General features: G+C 38.1%; 1 protein-coding gene and 1 non-coding gene across 10 annotated transcripts in view; both read right to left on the bottom strand.

Moving 5' to 3' along the window:
* Nucleotides 1–19,803, bottom strand: part of CPEB3 (cytoplasmic polyadenylation element binding protein 3) — a 202,603-nt gene that overhangs the window by 77,932 nt on the left and 104,868 nt on the right. For 5 of the 9 annotated variants that reach the window (XM_027528969.1, XM_027528967.1, XM_027528968.1 and 2 more), the window contains 2 exons: nucleotides 13,901–13,924; nucleotides 1,312–1,479 (listed from right to left, as the gene is read on the bottom strand). In XM_027528969.1, coding sequence (XP_027384770.1) covers nucleotides 1,312–1,479; nucleotides 13,901–13,924 — 192 coding nt within the window. The remainder of the gene's footprint in view (nucleotides 1–1,311; nucleotides 1,480–13,900; nucleotides 13,925–19,803) is intronic. The other 4 variants (XM_027528971.1, XM_027528970.1, XM_027528964.1 and 1 more) reach the window with 1 other exon arrangement.
* On the bottom strand, nucleotides 1,676–1,748 carry TRNAG-CCC. Its single transcript has one exon. It is a non-coding gene; the product is annotated as a tRNA-Gly (tRNA).

Raw genomic sequence — 19,803 nt, 5'->3', positions numbered from 1 at the left:
CAGATTATTATTATTGATATAAGATTCTTTTAGAAATAGATACTATTCTTTTGGTGAGGAGCAGGGACAATAAGTGACTTAAGGGTAAGAAAAAACTAAAAGCCAATGGCCTCTTTCTCTTACACTTATCTACCACACATCCTATAAAGAAAACATTTCAAAAGTTATAGCTTAACAGACTTATCTTTACCTTCTGACTTTTGATTCAAAGCAGAAGGTTGTAACAGAGGTCCTAATCAGTTTTAAGCTGCCACTCTCTCAGGACAGGGAAGCCTGGTGTGCTGCAGTCCATGGGGTCGCAATGAGTCAGACACGACTGAGGGACTAAACAACAGCCATGACAAAAACTTTGTCTTAAAGAAAAATCCAAGGGGTTTTTCATTAACAGGTATCTCTATAGATGAGATTAACACTAGTCAAAGAATAGTTTAGAGAAAAATGAGCCCTCAGCTGTGTGTAACTTCAAAGCAGTAAGCCTAAAGTAAAACCATTTCTCTCATTATGAAAAAAAGAAAATCATGATAAATTAAGAGAAATGTTATAGCTTGAATAACACTGGCAAAACAATTTGTTTTAACAATATTTTTAAAGCAGATCCAAAGGCTACTAGAACTAGAGTTGCTTTCTTCCCTTGAGTTAACTCTGTCACAATTCTATTTCATTCTTCTATTCAACAAATATTTACTGACAACCTATGTGTTGACCAGCTTTAGGCACTAGTGAAACTCACTTTTGGATTGCTAGTATCTCAAACATATTATTAAGAAATATTCTCATTAGCCTCAATTCTTTCAAAGGCAAGAGGGGTTATTTCATTAACAGGTATCTACATTAAAATATGAAATGGTATGGTGTGATGCATAGGAACAAAGTTCTGGAATCAGATGGATTTTGATTCCAACCGCACCACTAGTTACATAACTATTTCTCTCTGATCCTTAGTTTCCTCATCTACAAAATGGAGTTGGCAGGAGATGACTTAGAGGAGAGCTGTGGAGTTTAAACGAGATAATATAAAGCACTTAGCACACAATGGGCTTACTGGAAGAGTTTCGTAAATATTAGCTCTCATTATCATTTAAAAATGTGACCCAAAATTAATAACAAGGAAATGAGAAGCTGTTTGGAGACTGCCATGTCTGAAGAGCAGACCAGAGGTGCACAATCTCTTTCTTTTCCATCTACTGAGCATCCTCATCTCCTGACACTAAGACATGAAAGTCCTAAAGCTGTCTTCGAGAGGAGAGGTAGGGTCAGATCACACGAGTAATAACTCTGGCCTTCATTAAGCCATTAGTGAGTGCATGGTACCTTCATCGATATCAGGAGGAAGGCCTCCAACAAACACCTTTCTAGAGTAGCGCTCTACTCGCTCCCCGTTCTGACAGCGAGTGGGAGAACTTAAGCCAGATGACAAAGACTGATCGCCGTGACTGTCGTCCAGGAAGGCATCTTCAAAGGGAAAGAGAGAAGATCGACCTGAAACAAATGCGGGAGTTTCTATGGTTAAAAGTAGTTTCCTAGACAACACGTGTTTTATTAGGAGCCAAAGCACAGAATGAAGCATTCCAAAAAATACATCCTAAACTGTGGTTTTTTTTTTTAAGTATTTATTTATCTGGCTGTGCTGGGCATGCAGGTTCTTTGATCTTTAGTTGCAGCATGTGGAATCTAGTTCCCTAACCAGGGATCGAACCCAGGCCCCCTGCATTGGGAGTGCAGAGTCTTAGCCACTGGACCACCAGGGAAGTCCCAAACACTGATTTTTTTCAATAGAATAAGCAACTGCAGATTACCATGTCTAGACAAGTTTATAGCATCAATTTAAAAAAAAAAAAACTTTTTTATTTTGTATTGAGGTACGGCCGCTTAACAATGTAGTGATAGTTTCGGGTGAACAACCAAGGGATTCAGCCATACATATATGTGTATCCATTCTCGCCCACACCCTACCCCCCTCCCATCTAGGCTGCTACACAGCATTGACCAGAGTTCCATGTACAGCATCATTTTTTGTGTAAAGGTATGTACAGCACAGAAGTGACCGGATGGATACTAAGCAAGAAGCATAAAAAACCGCAGCTGTTTTTTGCTGCTAAAAAATATCACTACATTTTACTCATACAGCCCCTATCTCTGCTGCTAAGAGTATTCAGCAATCACTTTCCCTTTACCCAGGCATTTCTTAAAGGGAAGAATAAGATAAATCTTTATTCACAGATTTTGATTGCTCTTTATGGTAACCTCAGAGGCTCAGTTCTAAAGACTGGCCCTGATAGGCGGGGGGATAGTAAACTGATGACAGAAGCTGAGAGCAGGACTAAAAATGATCAATTTGTCCCCGCCATTTCAAGTTACTCCCATTTGGAAATGAACATCTACAATAATAAAAGATGGGACAAGTGAATGAAAACATATAAATTAAGATGTGGATATACAGATGTAGATGTGGTTGTGACTAAGCTGTATTTTATATCATTCAAAAAAATGATTTCCATTGTTAATTCTATAGTCTGAGAAGCAAAGGCCCCTACCCTCTCCACATGCGATTAGGAAGATGCCAGAAGTTAAAATTTGTTAATAAATACAACACAATAGTGCCATCTGGCATTACAAAATAAAATTTAAGTTTAAAAAATATATGTATTTTTTCCAGTTTGAGTCAGTGAGTTCCTGGTAAAACTTTCCATTAGGTTCTACTCTAAAAATGAATTATCTTGAACTTTCTAACTTTTGAAAATGAGAAAAACTCCCCTCTAAAATAAATTCATACACTTTTCAAAAAAAGGACACTGTCTTTCTCATTTAGTCTCTCCACTCTATATTTCCCTGAGACCTAGGTTCTGCATCACCATAGCCAACTCTCTAAAACAGAATATAAATAGTCTTAGAAAAATACTAAAAATTTATTTCTTTTATAAAAAAAAGTTACTAATATAAGTCTGTTTATTTTATGAACAACCCAGGTGGTATAAGAAAGGCACTGTTTTGATGTTGAGAGTTAATAAATAAAAGGACCAAAGAATTTTTTGTTCCACTCTTCCCAGCTAAGCTACAAAGAAACAGAACACAATTTGTCACTTCATGTCACCTAGCTTTTTTAGCCTGGCAAGGGCAAACAAGAGACAGTAAATTCTCATCCCCTGATGTCTGTTTTGTTCAGTGGGAGTAAAAGAACTAGATCTGCAACAACTATAGGCAAAACAAGCTTCCCAAAGACACCCAGAGATGTTCGCCCATGGCTGGCGGGTTTGCTTTTCATGTAGTCCACACTCAGTGAACTATGTCTCTGCTGTGACAAGCGTACATCCAAACCAGCATTTCCCACCTTTGTTCCTATCACCAACTCCTACACTCAACAACAGTAACATGAGATGCTCAGAAAACAAAGTCTGGTGGGGGAGAGGTTGGGAGAACTAAATAATATTGGAAAATACTACACACATTATGCCCTTCCCAGAGATTCACAAGCCATATTAGAATACAAAGATTGGGGAAAGTTCTGTAGTAAAATAACTTAATCTAGTATTACCTGAATTTAAGATAAAGGAAATCTTAACATACTATGTAACTCAGTAGAAAACACTTGTAGAATTGTTTATCCACATTTGGAGAACATCACACAAATAAGAGCTATTTGGTAGTCCCTGCCCAAGAAATCAAGTCTGGGGAGAGAGAAAGGCAAGCACATAAATTATCAAATGCGACCATGCATACGTACTCAGTCGTATCCAATTCCTTGGACCCCATGGACAGGTCCTCTGTCCATGGGATTTCCCAGGCAAAAATACTGGAGTGAGTTGCCATTTCCTCCTCCAGGAGATCTTCCTGACCCAAGGAACGAACCCAAGTTTCCTGCATTGGCAGGCCGATTCTTTACCACTGAGCCACCTGGGAAGCCCAATTATCAAATAGAGGCAGAAATACTAAGAGAAGACTTTACCAAATGATGCAAGGCACAATTTACTGCTCTATGGAAAATGGTAGGGCAGGGGGTTCAAGGAGCTTCAGAATGATTTCACAGGAGGGCAATTTTGAGCAGAATCTTGTGGGAGTTACAGTTTCAAACATGAAGAATAAGAATCCATAGAGAAAGAACTTTCAAAACAGCTCTTATCTTTCCCGCCAAGCCTGCTTCTCTAACATTCCTACAATCTCAATGAAAATAACTATTCGCATTCAATTCAATCATGAAATCTAGGAGTCAATCCTGACATCCCTTTCTTTCATATTCCACATCTAATCCATCTCTCACCAAGTCCTACCACCTCATGCTACAAAATAATTCTTCATTCAGTTCTCTCTACCTTCAGTCCTAACACCCTGGTCCATACTGCCATCATCTCTCCCCTGAACTAACAGTCTCAAGAGTCTATATAATAACTTACTCAATCTGCTAATTCCTACCTTGTACTCCACAATGCTTTCTCTACAAAATAGCCAAGGTTACTATTTTCCAATATTAATCTGAACATGACCACACTCTTTGCCACATCCCCCTAATTTGGGGATAAAGTACAAAAATGTCTCTGTAAACTGTAAGGCCTCTGCCTAACCCTCCTACATTAAGAGTTGCTGCCTCTCCCTCTGGTTCACTAACCTCCAATGACACAGGCCTCCTTAGATATTTCTGTTATTCTTCCCTGCCTCAGGCCTTAAGGAAAAGGTGTTCGCCCACCCAACTCCTACATTAAGAGTTGCTGCCTCTCCCTCTGGTTCACTAACCTCCAATGACACAGGCCTCCATAGATAGTTCTGTTATTCTTCCCTGCCTCAGGCCTTAAGGAAAAGGTGTTCGCCCACCCAAAACAAACACCCTCCTCTCAACTCCCCAGTTTTCTAATTAAGTCCTATTGATTCTTCAGGTCTAGGCTAAAAAGTCAGTGAAACTCAACTGGAACTTTCCTGACCTTCTAGATTAGAATAGATGCCCTTTCCCATCCATTTACAGCACTTTTTCCTAACATTTTTTTTCCCTAGTTACCCTTAGGGTATCATATGGGTTTTAACTTGGTATCTCGTTCCCCGACCCCATGAAACTGTAAGCTCTGTTAGGACAAGGACCAATTTAATCTTGTTCACCATTATATTTTCACGTCCTAATAAGGGCATACAAAATAGGTATTCAATAAGTGTTAACAGTGAGGCAGCAGACAAGAAAGGAAAATACCATGTGCAAATAAATAAATGTTGGAACACAACAGATGGGTTTGAGGATCCTTCTGGGATCCTGTTCCCAGAAGACTGAGATCTCTTCTCTTGCTTCTGATTGTTCAAACATTACATATTACACTCTATATTGTAAAAGCAAATTTCCACATTTTCCAAATTTGCTATTTCATTCTAATACTAGCTTTTCTTTAAAAACAAAAAAAATGTACTCACTCCCTAGAGACTGATATTCCCATCTAATCCATCTTCCTCCTGTCACAACCTGACCATGTTCTTCCCTCTACCCCAAATCCAGCAAAGCTACCATCACCTCCATTAACAATGTGCACCCAGGGAGAGGACAGATGGGGTGCAATTCTGAAGAAATCTGGGACTTGTCCACCTGGGATATGAGGAAGTCTTGAACCAGAGCAGCTAGGAGAAACACCAGATGTTCAAGATATGCTGGAACAAAGAGAAGTTTCTTTCTGTGTAGCCAACATAACCACAGCTTCCCCAGAGTATTTTGGCAAAAATAAATAAATAAAAGCAAGAGTTAACTGCAAAAATTTGACCTGTTTTAAAAATTGGTTATGGGCACTTAAGAAACTTTCCAAGGTTTTGAAAGTAAATTTCTGTCTTCGCACATAGAGTATCATAGACTTCAGGAAAGAATTTGCCCCTGGAAATGAAACTGCTAAGAATTCACACATATATGATGTTTCTCTAACTGTAGGTAAGACCTAAGAATAAACTCAGTCCCCAGATCTACTTAATCTGAATCAAAGAGGTCAAACTTGAAAATCTGCACTTTTAACAAATTTCCCCAGCGACTCCTATGCTCCAATTTAAGAACCACTGAAAAGCAGATGATCTGTCTGTAGCAAACAGCAACTAAGAGAGACACTGTGTGAAGTGTACGGAGCCTTGGGAAACATGCAGGTTCAATCAAGTTAAGAAAAGTATCTTCAGGAATGGAATATAAAATCTATAATCTAGTCCACCTTACTGTAACATGACTGCCTCAAGTCCTGTCAGAACAAAACAGTCAGTCTGCAGGAAGCATTTAAAAGACAGAAGGGTAGATTAAGAATCCGTTGCATTTCCCAGTGCAAACCAAAAGGAGAGAGGAGGATTTTATCATACTGCTGGGATGACTCTGTGGAACAGAATGGCTCATCTGATCTTTCCAGATCCTGAAAACAATTTATTTCCCTGTGCTCCGATTATAAGCTCCTGAAGGACTGTTCTATTAATTAATTAATTATTATGAAAAGGTGACTTGAACTACTAGATAAATAACCAGCCACTGAAGTTTTATTTCTGTTACATCCATCTCCATGATAAGTTGAAACACTGGCATTCTAGTCTGTCCAGGCATTCATCTGGTTGACATAAATCATTCCCTCATGACAAACAGTCCCTGGGAAGACTGGTATAATTTTAGTTTCTGGACACGTGCTACCAGAAACTGAAACTTAAGAGGCTGTACCCAAATTGTGTCCCATGAGAGGTCCCACTTCACTAACACTAGTAGCTCTCTGACATGTTTCTTTTCTTTAATAAAAGCATTTCCCACGAGCAAAACATTTTAAGTAAGTCCTGTTACTTACCAAAACTTATATTCTTATGTACCTAGCATATAAATCTGCTTTAGAATCTCAGACTTTCACATAATATATTCATACTCAATAAGTCAGCAAAAGCAGGAGAAATACTTCTTAATTGTTGCACTTTGGCCATTTGGCTCTCTCTTCCACCAATGGTCTGGTTTTCTGATATCTATTTTCAATTAAGAAGCAGAATGGCAGCCCACTGGCCATGCTGTGCTGCCAAAACTGCTCGGACCTCCCCTCTGAGCTCCCACATCTCTGCTGTCAATCCAGCAGCTCCAGGGCACTCTTCACCCAATATTCCCACTCCAAACCTGAAGCTTTTCCTCTTAGTTTTGGAAAGAACTCAGAAATGAATTACTCTGGGGATGTTTTAGTAAATGGCTTATGAGGCATTTCATATGGCTTATTAGGCAGAAGAAAAAAAAAAGCTGCCTATAAGTCAGGATAGTCAAGTTTTAGCCTCGGCTTTACTCTGCGACCCTGGATAAAACATTTCACTTATCTGAGTTTTGTTTTCATGAAAGATTTGAACTAGATGAAAGGTTTTCCCATCTCTGAGGGTAGCAGCATGCCTTTGATTACACAAAAATCTTACGTAAAACCCTAATATTAGAATACAAATAGATAAAAATACATCTTAGTTGATATTACTATGTGGTTATCTCTTAAGCTTCACAACCTTAATGTATTTATAAATGAACTCAACCTCTACCTGAAGCCTATTCTTGCTCAGTATTATTTTGATATGTGGCATCACACTTCACTCAAGTGTTCAAGCTAGAACCTGAACACCATTTTTGAGTCTTCCTTCTTATTTGCTCTCCATATTCAATTCCTTGGTCTAACGCCATTAGAGAGGGTTGAGTCTGTCCCCAGAATGTAGCTTCCAATTGTTCACTTCTCTCCAACTCCACTGCGTTACCCTATCTTAAAACACCATCTTCTCTTGCCTAGACTATTACCATCATTTTGAACTAGACAACCCACCTCTCCTCTCACTCCACTCCAAACAAAAGCCAGAGTGCTCTTTTAAAAACATAAATCTGATCACTTGACCCTGCTTTAAAACATCCATAGATTTCCTCTTATACCTGGATCAAATTCGAAATCCTTACCAGGAGCTAAAGCCCATTGAGATCAGATTTCCTTTCTTCCTCCAACCTCATATTAATACACCCCGCTTCTCTCCTACCAAGCTCAGCCATTCTGGGCTCTATTTATTGATACTTCCTCAAAAACACAAAGTCCTTTCTTGCCTCAAGCTCCTCTCCCCCTTCACCACTACCCTTTTTTAATACTTTATTAAAAAATAATTCACTTATTATACAATTCATCCTTTTAACCCATTAGCAGTCACTCCCCATTTTCCTGGAACCCTCTTAGCCCTAGGCAACCACTAGTCTACTTTCTGTCTCAACAGATTTGCTTATTCTGGACATTTCATAAAAGGGAACCATCCAATATGTGGTCTTTTGTAATTGCCTTCTTTCACTTAGCATGATGTTTTCAAGGTTTATCAATGCTATAAACATTCATCAGTACTACACTTCAAGCCTCTTAAAACAGTTGTATTTTGATGTCTAGAATTTCCTTTAAAATATTCTAAAGGAAAAAAGGAAGGGGAATATAAGAAATAAGATAGGCAAAAATGTTGATAATCATTGAAGCTAAGTGATGAATGCATAGTTCATTAAACAATTCTATTTTTGTGTATGTGGAAATTTCCAAAATAAAATATTTATTTAAAGATAAATAAATGTTTCCAGACTTTCCATCTTGTCTTTCCATCCTTAGGGTCTGAGTTTAAACAACATCTCTTCAGAGAAAACCATCCTCCTTTAAAGGATCCTCCCATTCTTCCTTCCTGCTGCTGCTAAGTCATTTCAGTCGTGTCCGACTCTGTGAGACCCTGCAAACAGCAGCCCACCAGGCTCCCCCATCCCTGGGATTCTCCAGGCAAGAACACTGGAGTGGGTTGCCATTTCCTTCTCTAATGCACGAAAGTGAAAAGTGAAAGTGAAGTCGCTCAGTCGTGTCCGACCCTCAGCGACCCCATAGACGGTGGTCCACCAGGCTCCCCCGTCCCTGGGATTCTCCAGGCAAGAACACTGGAGTGGGTTGCCATTTCCTTCTCCAATGCACGAAAGTGAAAAGTGAAAGTGAAGTCGCTCAGTCGTGTCCGACCCTCAGCGACCCCATAAACAGCAGCCCACCAGGCTTCCCCGTCCCTGGGATTCTCCAGGCAAGAACACTGGAGTGGGTTGTCATTTCCTTCTCCAATGCGTGAAAGTGAAGTTGCTCAGTCGTGTCCAACTCCTAGTGACCCCATGGACTGCAGCCTACCATGCTCCTCTGCCCATGGGATTTTCCAGGCAAGAGTACTGGAGTGGGATGCCATTGCCTTCTCCGTTCTTCCTTCCTAGTACTTAACAAAACTTTTGCGTATAAAAATATTTGTTTGAATATAAAAATGTATCATCTCTCTCTCCTCCACTAGAGTGAACACTCAGAAGAGAGACTGCTAGGGTCTAGCACACCATCTGACCCACAGTGGGCACACAAACATTTAACAAAATTAAGGTAGACAGCCCAGAACCCCTCCTTCATAATCAATGTAGGTTCCTTCCAGACCAACTTCTTTGCAAAAGCGAAAAAATAGTGATCTTATTCCACTCACCATCTCCTGTGCTCATATTTTCCTATTACTATAAGCAGTAATACTTCAGATACCATAGCTGTGAACAGTCAGATATTTCTTCAGCTGTCCATGTTTCACTCTGGAACCATCCATTCCTCTAGACAAGAAAGCTCGCACAACCCGGTTTGAATTAGCAGGATATCATGTTTGTACCATGGTCTCACTGATACAGCTGATCTCTCCTCCCTTGGTCAGGCTTTTGGCAGAAAGACAACACCAAGTTCATACACAAGTTTGTTTTATTGGATTCTTAGAACCTTTGTTATTGACTAAATCATCCATTAATTTCAATAGATTTTTATAGATTAAGTATACACAGAACTACATTTTACAATAGTAACACCAATCCACAGTAAATCCAATAGTAAAGTAACTCCAATCATTCTTTCCATTTGCTCATTCACATTACTTAAAAAGATCTTTCATATTTTCCTTGTTGCTCTTTAACTAAGAAATTCTGTTAAACATCAAGAGCACTGGCATAGCCAACATCTCTGCATATGGACAAAAGTCTCCCAGAGACCATAAAAACTCGTATGAGATGAAAACACAACATATATTTTAATCAAGTGTGCTGTAAAATGTGTAGGTAAATATCACATATAACAGCAGCTATTAGGCTAGTTTCTAACAGGGGCTGCAGCTGTATGGGAAAACACATATAAAAGCTTGTGAAAGTCAGAACACTATGGAAGAAAAATGTTAAGATTCTTTGCTGTCATTCTGATTCCACAAGGGAAATCAACATTTGTCTACTGGAACACATCTCTAAAGTAAAAGTGGGAATCAATGGGAAATACAATTGAATATTTAAATTTTTTATATACAACTGGGGCTTCCCCAGTTGCTCAGACAGTAGAGAATTCACCTGCAATGCACGAAACCTGGGTTGGATCCCTGGGTCGGGAAGACCACCAGGAGAAGGAAATGGCTACCCACTCTGGTATTCTTGCCTAGAGCATTCCATGGACAGAGGATCCTGGCGGGTTATAGTCCATGGGGTACAATCAATATTCAGTTTCAGATCCTATTCTTTCACACCTAATTGTTCTTTCCAACTGCTACTGCTTCAACTGTACTACTGGAGGCACTTGATTTGCCAAAGTCTACCCTCCAATACCTGATGGCCCATCCAAGCTGTCAACCAATGTCCAAATTTTCTCCTGTCTTCATTACTTGTATCATGAAACCCTGCTCCTAAAGCCCAACAGTATCTGTGTCAAAAACCATTCATCAGGGTAGCACAGATCATCTCACTGCCAAGTTCTCCTCTCCAGCTGGCCCCCACTGCATACACTCACAGGCACATGCTCCAAGCATCTGGCCATGCCAGTCTCACCTCAGAGCTTTCTTTTACGTTGAATCAGATACCTGGAATGCTTCACTTCCTATTCCTTTTCCATCATCCAAAGAGTTCTTGAAATTCTACCTGTTCCAGGAAGCCTTTCCAGGCTTTATCAGAAAAGATGAAAGGTTTCACTGGCCTAAATTTTGCGGACAGATCTCGAAACTGTCACAGATAATTCCCTCTGCCCTCTATTCCTAAAATGTTTACCAACATGTATGTAAAACATAGAATATAAGCTACAGCCAACACACATCAGCAAGTTCACTTTTTATGCTTTTAGGGGAAATCCTAAATTTTGTTTACAGGAAAGAAATCAAGCATTAATACAATCCTTGATCATACAAATAAACAAGTGTGAGGAAATTGGCCAGATCATCAAATTTATACCATGTAATGTTGGTCCAGATGAGTGTATTTCAGAAAATGAGAGTAAATATGAGGTATACCTGCCCCATCCTGTATGACTACGTTACCACATTTTTAAAAGATGACGTTTCTTCTTTTTCGGTTTTGGAAACAGAAGACTAAATAAAAGCAGGGATAAAAAAATTACTGGCTGTTCTTTTCTCATTACAGAAAGTCAACACTCAAGTATTTCAGTGCTCTGTCACACTCTTTCTCTGTCACGCACGTGTGTGTGTGTGTGTGTGTATGCGCAGACACACACACACATTTCTGTCATTATCTCCTTCATCTACAACTATCAAACTGCAGACGTCTACAGAGCAGTTACCAAGTCAATCTAGGCAGTGTTTAGCTTAGCACTTGATGGAAAGGTATCATGGCTTCTGAAAACGATTAAGTCAAACCTTACAAATAAAGATGGGGAAGGTAACATGGAACTAGGAAGAGTAATTATTTTCTCAGGAGTTCAGAAACTATAGGTGATCTTATATTTTTGATGCCTAGTATTTAATATACTATGATTTTTAAGTATATAAAAATTAAAAAATACAAAGTCAGATTCTGGTCTGCATAGACATGGGGTCTGACTTCAAAACAATCCTCACCAATAAGCATTCAGTAAGTGCTAACTATATGTAGGTCACAGTGTAAGGCACATGAGACAACTGTCCTCAAAGAACTTATCTCCCGTTGAAGAATGAGGACGTACAGAAAAGGCAGAAGGAAAGTAAGCCAACAGAAGCAGAGGAAAACATGGCCTGTAAGGCTGCCGGGAAAGGCTTCCTGGACGGGGTAAGGCTTGAGTCAGGCTTGAATGCATGAACTAAAGATAGATTTCAGTTAAGTAAATGAGAGGAAGGGTGGACAGTACTTGCAATGGCTAGACGGTGGGAAAGCACAAGGGTTGGTCAAGGCGAAGGTGAGGTAGGAAAAATGGAAGATGATGAGGCTGGTGAAACAAGGAGAAGTCAGATGATGGAGTTCCTGAATGGAGAAAGAGGGTAAGAAAGACAAAACGGTGTTTCAGAAAGATGAAACAACAGAATGGAAAGGGACGGGGAAGGCCTGAGAAACTAGAGGAAATATACTGACAAGATCTGGGGACTGACCAGTGCCTAAGATGAGAACAGTCTCTGTTATCTGCCCCTGAGATGCTGTCCTTCTCTATTCTTTCCCTGAGAGCAATCAATTTCCTAGCACCAAGAAAAAAAATATGTTACATAATAATTATAGTAATATTATTTTCTACACTTAAAATTTTTAAATTATAAGAGGAAAAAATGTTAAATGGTCTTGTCATAATTAAAAAATAACTATACAAATGTTTTTCTTCACCATCATGTGAAAACAAAACTGACTATGTGATTCCACCATGAAAGAATGCTTCAGTGGTAACTCAAATACATATGGAGTCCTGCTAATATGCACCTATTCAACAAATATTTACTGTGGAATAAATACTATCAATTTAATATTATTATCTTCTCTTCAGGACTCATCTACAGAGTCAGAGACAGCTTGATGAATGATAAACATCACCCAACAAGCACCCAAAAGACAAAGGTTCCGGTCTTGGCTCTGACTTTAACTTGAGCTCACAAAGCAAATTACTTCATCTCTCCCAGCTTTTGCAAATGAGCACCAAGCAACCGGCATTTGTGGAATGCTTTTAGTTTAGTTTATATGGATAAGTTTTCCTCTTTCATTTTTTATACTTTAATTCACTAACTTAACATTCTTAAAAAAAATTTTTTTTTTAGTTTCTGACCTGGGATTGAACCCAGGGCCCCAGCAATAGAAGCCACAGTCCCAACCACTAGACCACCAGGGATGCCTAACTAATTAACATTCTTGAAGTTGGACAAGGTTGATTTTATTACTTCATAACTTATAGACGAGGATACCAAACATTAGTGATAAAGCAGTGATTCCAACCAAAGTTTTTGACCCTGAATTTCATACCTTTCTACTATATTAGGCTTACCCTACCTACTTTGTAATATTATTTAACAAATTACAGATATGGAAATGCTTTAGAAAGATTATAGCAATACATAAATGAAAGCAATATTACTTTGCTTGGGTGTAGACAGGAGAGAATGCAAGTTTTATGGACCTTAGAGCCTATATAAGTAGAGGACCTCTCTTTAAGAAAAGAAAACAAAGATAAAGTAGAAAACTTGGAACGGATCCCCTGAAAGTGAGGGTACCTGAAACTCAAGCTTCATTTAGCTTCAAGGTAAATCTGTCTCTGGATGTGACACAGAAAAAACTCACCAGTCAATCTACTAAGATCAAGAATTGCCCTCTAAAGCCTAACTTCTAAGTACTGTGAAAAGAACACAGTGAGGACAGGACAACAACAAAATACATATGCTTGGCCTTTATTCCCTTAAGATCATTCACAATAAACCATATAACACAAACTTCCAGTTAGAAATAGTCTTTGCTATGTCTTTATTGGGATTAGAAGAACAAATTACCAACTAACATTGAAAAATAATTATAACAAAAGAGATAAGAGAATTATTTCACTAAAATAATTAAGCTAGAACATCATACCACACCATAATTATTCTTTTACACACACGAGTATAAACACACACACACACACACACACACACACACACTCATATTTACTCACAATTTGGCAAGCAAAAGATCTCATTAAAAAAATTTTACCTCGTCTTCGCCCATAGCTCCTGGCTGCATGTAAACACAGAAGAAAACCATGGGTATTTGTATCAAAATGCTGAATTTAGAAATAAAAAAACATTCACACAAACCTTTTCTAAGTATTCTCGGAATTAATCTGGAGATACTGTTCAACTTGACTACAGACATATTATATTAAAAAAAAAAAAAAACCTTTATGAAGCACAAGTTAAATCACAGTCTTAAAGAGAAATTCAACTGGATGTGGAAGCCACTGGAAAGGATATAATGGATGCTTAAGTTTAACAAATCTTATAAGGATTTATATTGTGGCCCATTATCTGTATCAGATATAGATAAATAGAGTTCTGTAAAATTATTTTCTGATTTCTAAATCTTCATTCGTACTATATACTACCACCAGACATCACTTTGAAGAAAAAAACATTCATCCTAAACAAGTAAAAACTGTGGTGTATGGTGGTCATTCTAAATTTCTTCACACACACGTACACACACACACACACACACACACAAACACTTCACAGTCTGCCCTGAAAACTGCATAAAAATTTTACACAATTAGCTGTTGCTTTACAGAATGTGTTACTGTAAGTTTTCTCTAAGCCTCCTCATTTACTTTCCATACAGTATTACAGGTGTAGGAAACAATATTTTTTCATCTAGAAAATGAATGGAAAAAGCAGGAAGGAGGCATGGGTACATCCCATACTTAAGAATAGAGTACTTTAAAGATTATCTTCCCCTTCAAAACTCAAGGCCCACAAAGTACATTGTTACAATGTTTAACAGAGCTAGACTGTCATCATACATATACTACCAGGAGATCCTGTCATCTAAAATGACTTTCAAAGTGGAAAGTTTTTCAAATTTGAAACCCCACATTCAGTAAAACTTAAATGAGAACTCTATTTAATCCATTTTTTAAAGGCATGAAATGTTATCATATTAACTTTAAACCAAAAAAAAAAAAAAAAAAACCAAGGATAATTTGGGGTTACACTTGTAGCGTAAGGCAGAACTAAAGAGAACTACTTCTCTCCTAGGAAAAGAATTCAGACTTTTCAGCTAGAAAGTTGAAATACCAGTTGCTAACCTCATCTTCTTCCAGTTCCCATTTTTCTTCAGACACCGTACTCACCCTCATCAACACACTTTTGGCCTTTTCACTTTCCCATGACACAAATATTAAAAAGGGTTAGCCAGATTAAAAGGATTATTCAAACTCTACATTCTCCCCCTAACTCTGTCATCGCTTTAACTTTCAATGAAAAATACCTCTTCTGAATTTACATTGCGTTTACTGTTTACTTACAAGCGGAATGCATTCTAAAAAAATTTTTTAGGAACATTTATACTTTTCATTATTTGGAACCTGGAATTCGTCTTCCCACAGAATGTGTAGTAAATGGTAGTTTCCTAGCTCGGTTCCTCCCAAAGCCTACTTCACTTATAATAAATAACATGGGTAAATTAACACTAATGGACAACACTTAAACCAGAGAGAGGATAATAAGTTTTGACGTCCTACCACTTATTTCTTTCTCCTTTCTCCCATCCCCAGTGATGTCATGCTGCCCAGCACTCCTCACTATAAAACCTCTATTTAGAGAGGAAATAAAACATTTTGTATTTCAGAATTACTCATTTCTCTCCCAAACAATACATTCCCATTCTTTCATTCTATCTGATTTCTGGCCAGATACTCAATGAAAAAGAATTTGATTATGATACTAAGGTACAAATGACTCATCAGACTTTAACATCCCTGAAAGATAAATGAAAATGCTGTTCACTTAAGTCTTTAACTGCTAAACGTTCAGGTAATAGAGAACACAAAGTGAATAGAACCAGACAGTCAAGGGGAAGGGGAAGAACATCCTGAATTGGGGACAGGGAAGAGTTGCAAAAGACATACTTGGGAGTTTTTTATTTTTGTTTTGCCTTGAAAGAGGTTTTATTTATTTCGCACATTGAAACTGCAAAAATAGATCGGTATTTCACAAATACTTGGGAGTTTTAAACAAAGTTTCTTTAAACGGTTCATGATTTTTACAGATTCTTCTCTTTTTCCATTTACTGATATGAACAGTAAATTGGCTCCTATCAGTCTGGAGACTCTGATAACATGGAGGCAAAGATGGCACATGGAATCAGTTCAGCTCAGTTGCTCAGACGTGTCCAACTCTTTGAGACCCCATAGACTGCAGCACGCCAGGCCTCCCTGTCCATCACCAACTCCCAGAGTTTACTCAAACTCGTGTCCATTGAGTTGGTGATGCCATCCAACCGTCGCATCCTCTGTCAGCCCCTTCTCCTCCCACCTTCAATCTTCCCCAGCATCAGGGTCTTTTCAAATGAATCAGTTCTTCATATCAGGTGGCCAAAGTATTGGAGTTTCAGCTTCAGCATCAGTCCTTCCAATGAATGTTCAGGACTGATTTCCTTTAGGGTGGACTGGTTGGATCAAGCCAATTTAAAGCAGTGATCTGAGATGCTTCAATTTGCTTTAATCATGCACTGTGGAATAATTACTTGCTACCTTGGTCCCAATTTCAACAGTTTACCTATGATATCTGTGGTAATTTTTATTGTAATTGCTAAAACTTAATGAGTTTTTACTATGTGTGTGAAATAATTCAAAATGCTTAACGTATTTTAATATCATTTAATATACTCCACAACTTTATGACCTAAGTATTCTTTTGCTCTCTTCTTACAGACAAGGAAAATGGGACACAAAATTAAGTATCTTGCCTAAAATCACACAGCTAGGAAGTGGTGGAGTTGAAATATGAATTCAGCACTCTGGCTCCAGAGTCTACACTTTCAACCACCTCACTATACTGTTAAATTCCCAGAGGAAAAGTTCAGTATGTTATGCTTCTTTTAATACTCTCTAATGCACTGGGCAGAAAGCTCTGTATCAAGCTAGTATTCAGCAAATATGGCTTGTTAGCTATATGTGCAATCAAAGGAAGGAGTAATGCACGTCATGATGGCCTTCTGAATGTAGGCCACTTGTGTTGGTGATTAAAAATTTGCTCATAAGGGCTATTTGCAAATAGACTAATTAGAGTCAAACTCTTCCCTAAGGGAGAGGTAATGAAAAGAACACCAAGGAGAGAAATTTGGGAGCACAGCAGCAGTGCTTCCCGAGAACAAATATAGCTTTAAACAAGAAAGAGTATTGAACACATAAACCTAACATGAGCCAGCACAAAACGATCCCACATAGAAATAAAGGAAGTAATGTGACTGTTCAGTATTCTATGTTAGTAATGTAGTCTATGAAAGTGCAAATTTATATCAGATATGACAAGATACGATACATTTTCAAAGTCCTATCTACTTCCTCCAAAAACTTTAATTCTTTATTAGAATCATCACCATTACAGATAAAATTCTTTTACTGTTCATTATGTATTAAACTGGAGAAGGAAATGGCAACCCACTCCAGTGTTCTTGCCTGGAGAATCTCAGGGATGGTGGAGCCTGATGGGCTGCCGTCTATGGGGTCGCACAGTCGGACATGACTGAAGCGACTTAGCAGCAGCAGCAGCATGTATTAAACAACTTTAGACCTCATTTTAAAAAGCTACATTCAGTTTCTAGAAGTCAAGGTAGTGGTTACCTTTGGCTAGGGGTATTAACTGGAAGGAAACCTAAGGTGGGGTTCTGGGGTACTGATCTAGGCATGGGTTAATCTGTGTTAAGTTTGTGACAATACATCAGGCTACGTATATATTTATGGTCTGTACATTGTTTGGTATATAATTACACTTGAATTAAAAAAAACAGTACATACATTTTAGACCAATTCCCTGGGATAAAAGATTAACGTAGAAAGCCCAAAATGTTAAATTTTTGTAGTCTTCAAAGCATAAACCGGAATAATCCAAAACTGAAAAAAACGTATTTTGCAATCCATCACAATAAATATAAAAGGGTGCATGTACTATGAGATATGGGATGTGCCAGTTACTCTAAAAACAAGTTTCCATGATCAATGACCAGTGCATTGTGAACGGCACCCTCACATAATGGCATAATGCTGTGAATGGCACCCTCATGTTAATAGCATGGTGCTCTGTTAGGCACAGGAGGCTCTGCTATAAAACGGACCGGCTGTTACTCCTTAAGACTTGGGCCACACTAGGTTTGAAACGGCTGCGCTCACACACATGATTCTCTAAGGACAACCTGTGATCTGATTTTAAAATCTAAACTAAATCTTCATCTACATGGATTTATCCAAACTTGCTGAAGTTTCTGTAGCAAAGTAACATCATACACAGATTCAACTATAGAGGTTCAAAAACACTTGTGCATGGCATGAGGCGGTAGAAGAGAGCTCTAGCTTCTTTCTTTTGTGGATCAAAGTAGCACGTACCCATTTCAGGAACTTAAGCAGAGTCCCTGAGATGCTATACTTAGGAAAACAAACAAGATACAAAGATCTTAACACAACATTTTACTGTCTTGGAAATATCTGTCAAAACTGTTGACTATAGGACAAGCTGTTAATTCCTTTACTTGCAATAAAATCAGTTTCTAAGAACACCCTGTAAACTTATTTTTTAATACCATTTCAAAATTCAAAATTAAATTCTATTAGAACATCTAATGGTCTCTCCCTTTCAGCTTCCATCTAAGTACTAGTCATGCAAAAAAAATCTACCTAAGATGGATTAGGATCTTAAAGTTAGTACAAAAATATCCCCCTTTTCCTAGTTAAGGCTGTAAATTCCCAAAGAGCAGGAGTGATGGAGTTTGTCCCATGAATGCACTGCCTCTATCTTTGTCTTTATAATGGCAGGTAAGAGTTTTAGCTCAGTAACTGTCAAATCTGGCAATTTATAACTGAAAAGATCAACTTATCATAAACTTAGCAGCTAAAATGATGCCTGAAGGGATGGGATACGTTTTCATCTGCTACGTTCCCATAAAGTATTTGCATGTTTCAAAATCCCTTCTTCCTACCCTTTCCTCTTTAACTCTTACCCATTTTTCTCAGAAAAAAATCTTTTCAAAAAATAACACTAATAACTGGCAAGTATAATACTAGTGTTGCTTACATATTTCATAAAGGAAAAGAAATACCATATAACAACCTAATAATTTACTGTGATCAAGGCACTATATGCTAAATGCTTATGTTCTAATTCCCAAAGCAACTACCATAATGTATATTTCCAGATGGGCAAACTGAGGCCCAAAGAGAATGACTGGTCCAGGTTATCAGCTACATAAACATCAGGGCTGGGACGGAATTCAGGTTCACACTGGCTCTAAAGCATTTATTCTTTTTCTTTTTTAAGTTGAAGTATTACTTATATTCAATAAAACTCCTCCACTGTAAGTTTACAATTTGATCTGTTTTGGTAATCATATACAGCCATGTAACTTGTACCATCATAATTAAGATACAGAACAATTCATCTCCCTAAAACATTTCCTTGTGCCCTTTGGCTGTTGATCTTATCCCCTGAACCATGGGCCCTGGCAACCATTAATCTACTTTCTTAGTTTTGTCTGCCCTTTATACAACTGCATACAAATGGAAATCAATGTGTTTGACTTCCTTTCTTTAGCATAATGTTTTTGAGATTTATATATGTTATTACATGTGTTTTGTTTCTCTTTATTGCTGAGCAATATTCCATAGTTTGGAAATACTACAACTGATCCATTTATGAGTTGTTAGGAACTGAAATCCATTCACCCTAAAATTCAAGGGTTGAAGCCCTAACTAGCAATGTGACTATATTTGAAGACAGGGTCTTTAGAAAGATGAATTAGTTGAATAAGGCCACAAAGGTAAGTCCTAATCCACAAGTGCTGCTGTCCTTTTAAGAGGAGGAGATACTAGGGGCACCCATGCACAGAGTTAAGGCCATGTGAGGTCA

Source organism: Bos indicus x Bos taurus, chromosome 26 (assembly GCF_003369695.1).
Source record: "Bos indicus x Bos taurus breed Angus x Brahman F1 hybrid chromosome 26, Bos_hybrid_MaternalHap_v2.0, whole genome shotgun sequence".
Classification (NCBI taxonomy): domain Eukaryota; kingdom Metazoa; phylum Chordata; class Mammalia; order Artiodactyla; family Bovidae; genus Bos; species Bos indicus x Bos taurus.
The sequence above is the reverse complement of the archived record's forward strand: the minus strand, read 5'-3'. Positions and strand labels throughout refer to the sequence as shown.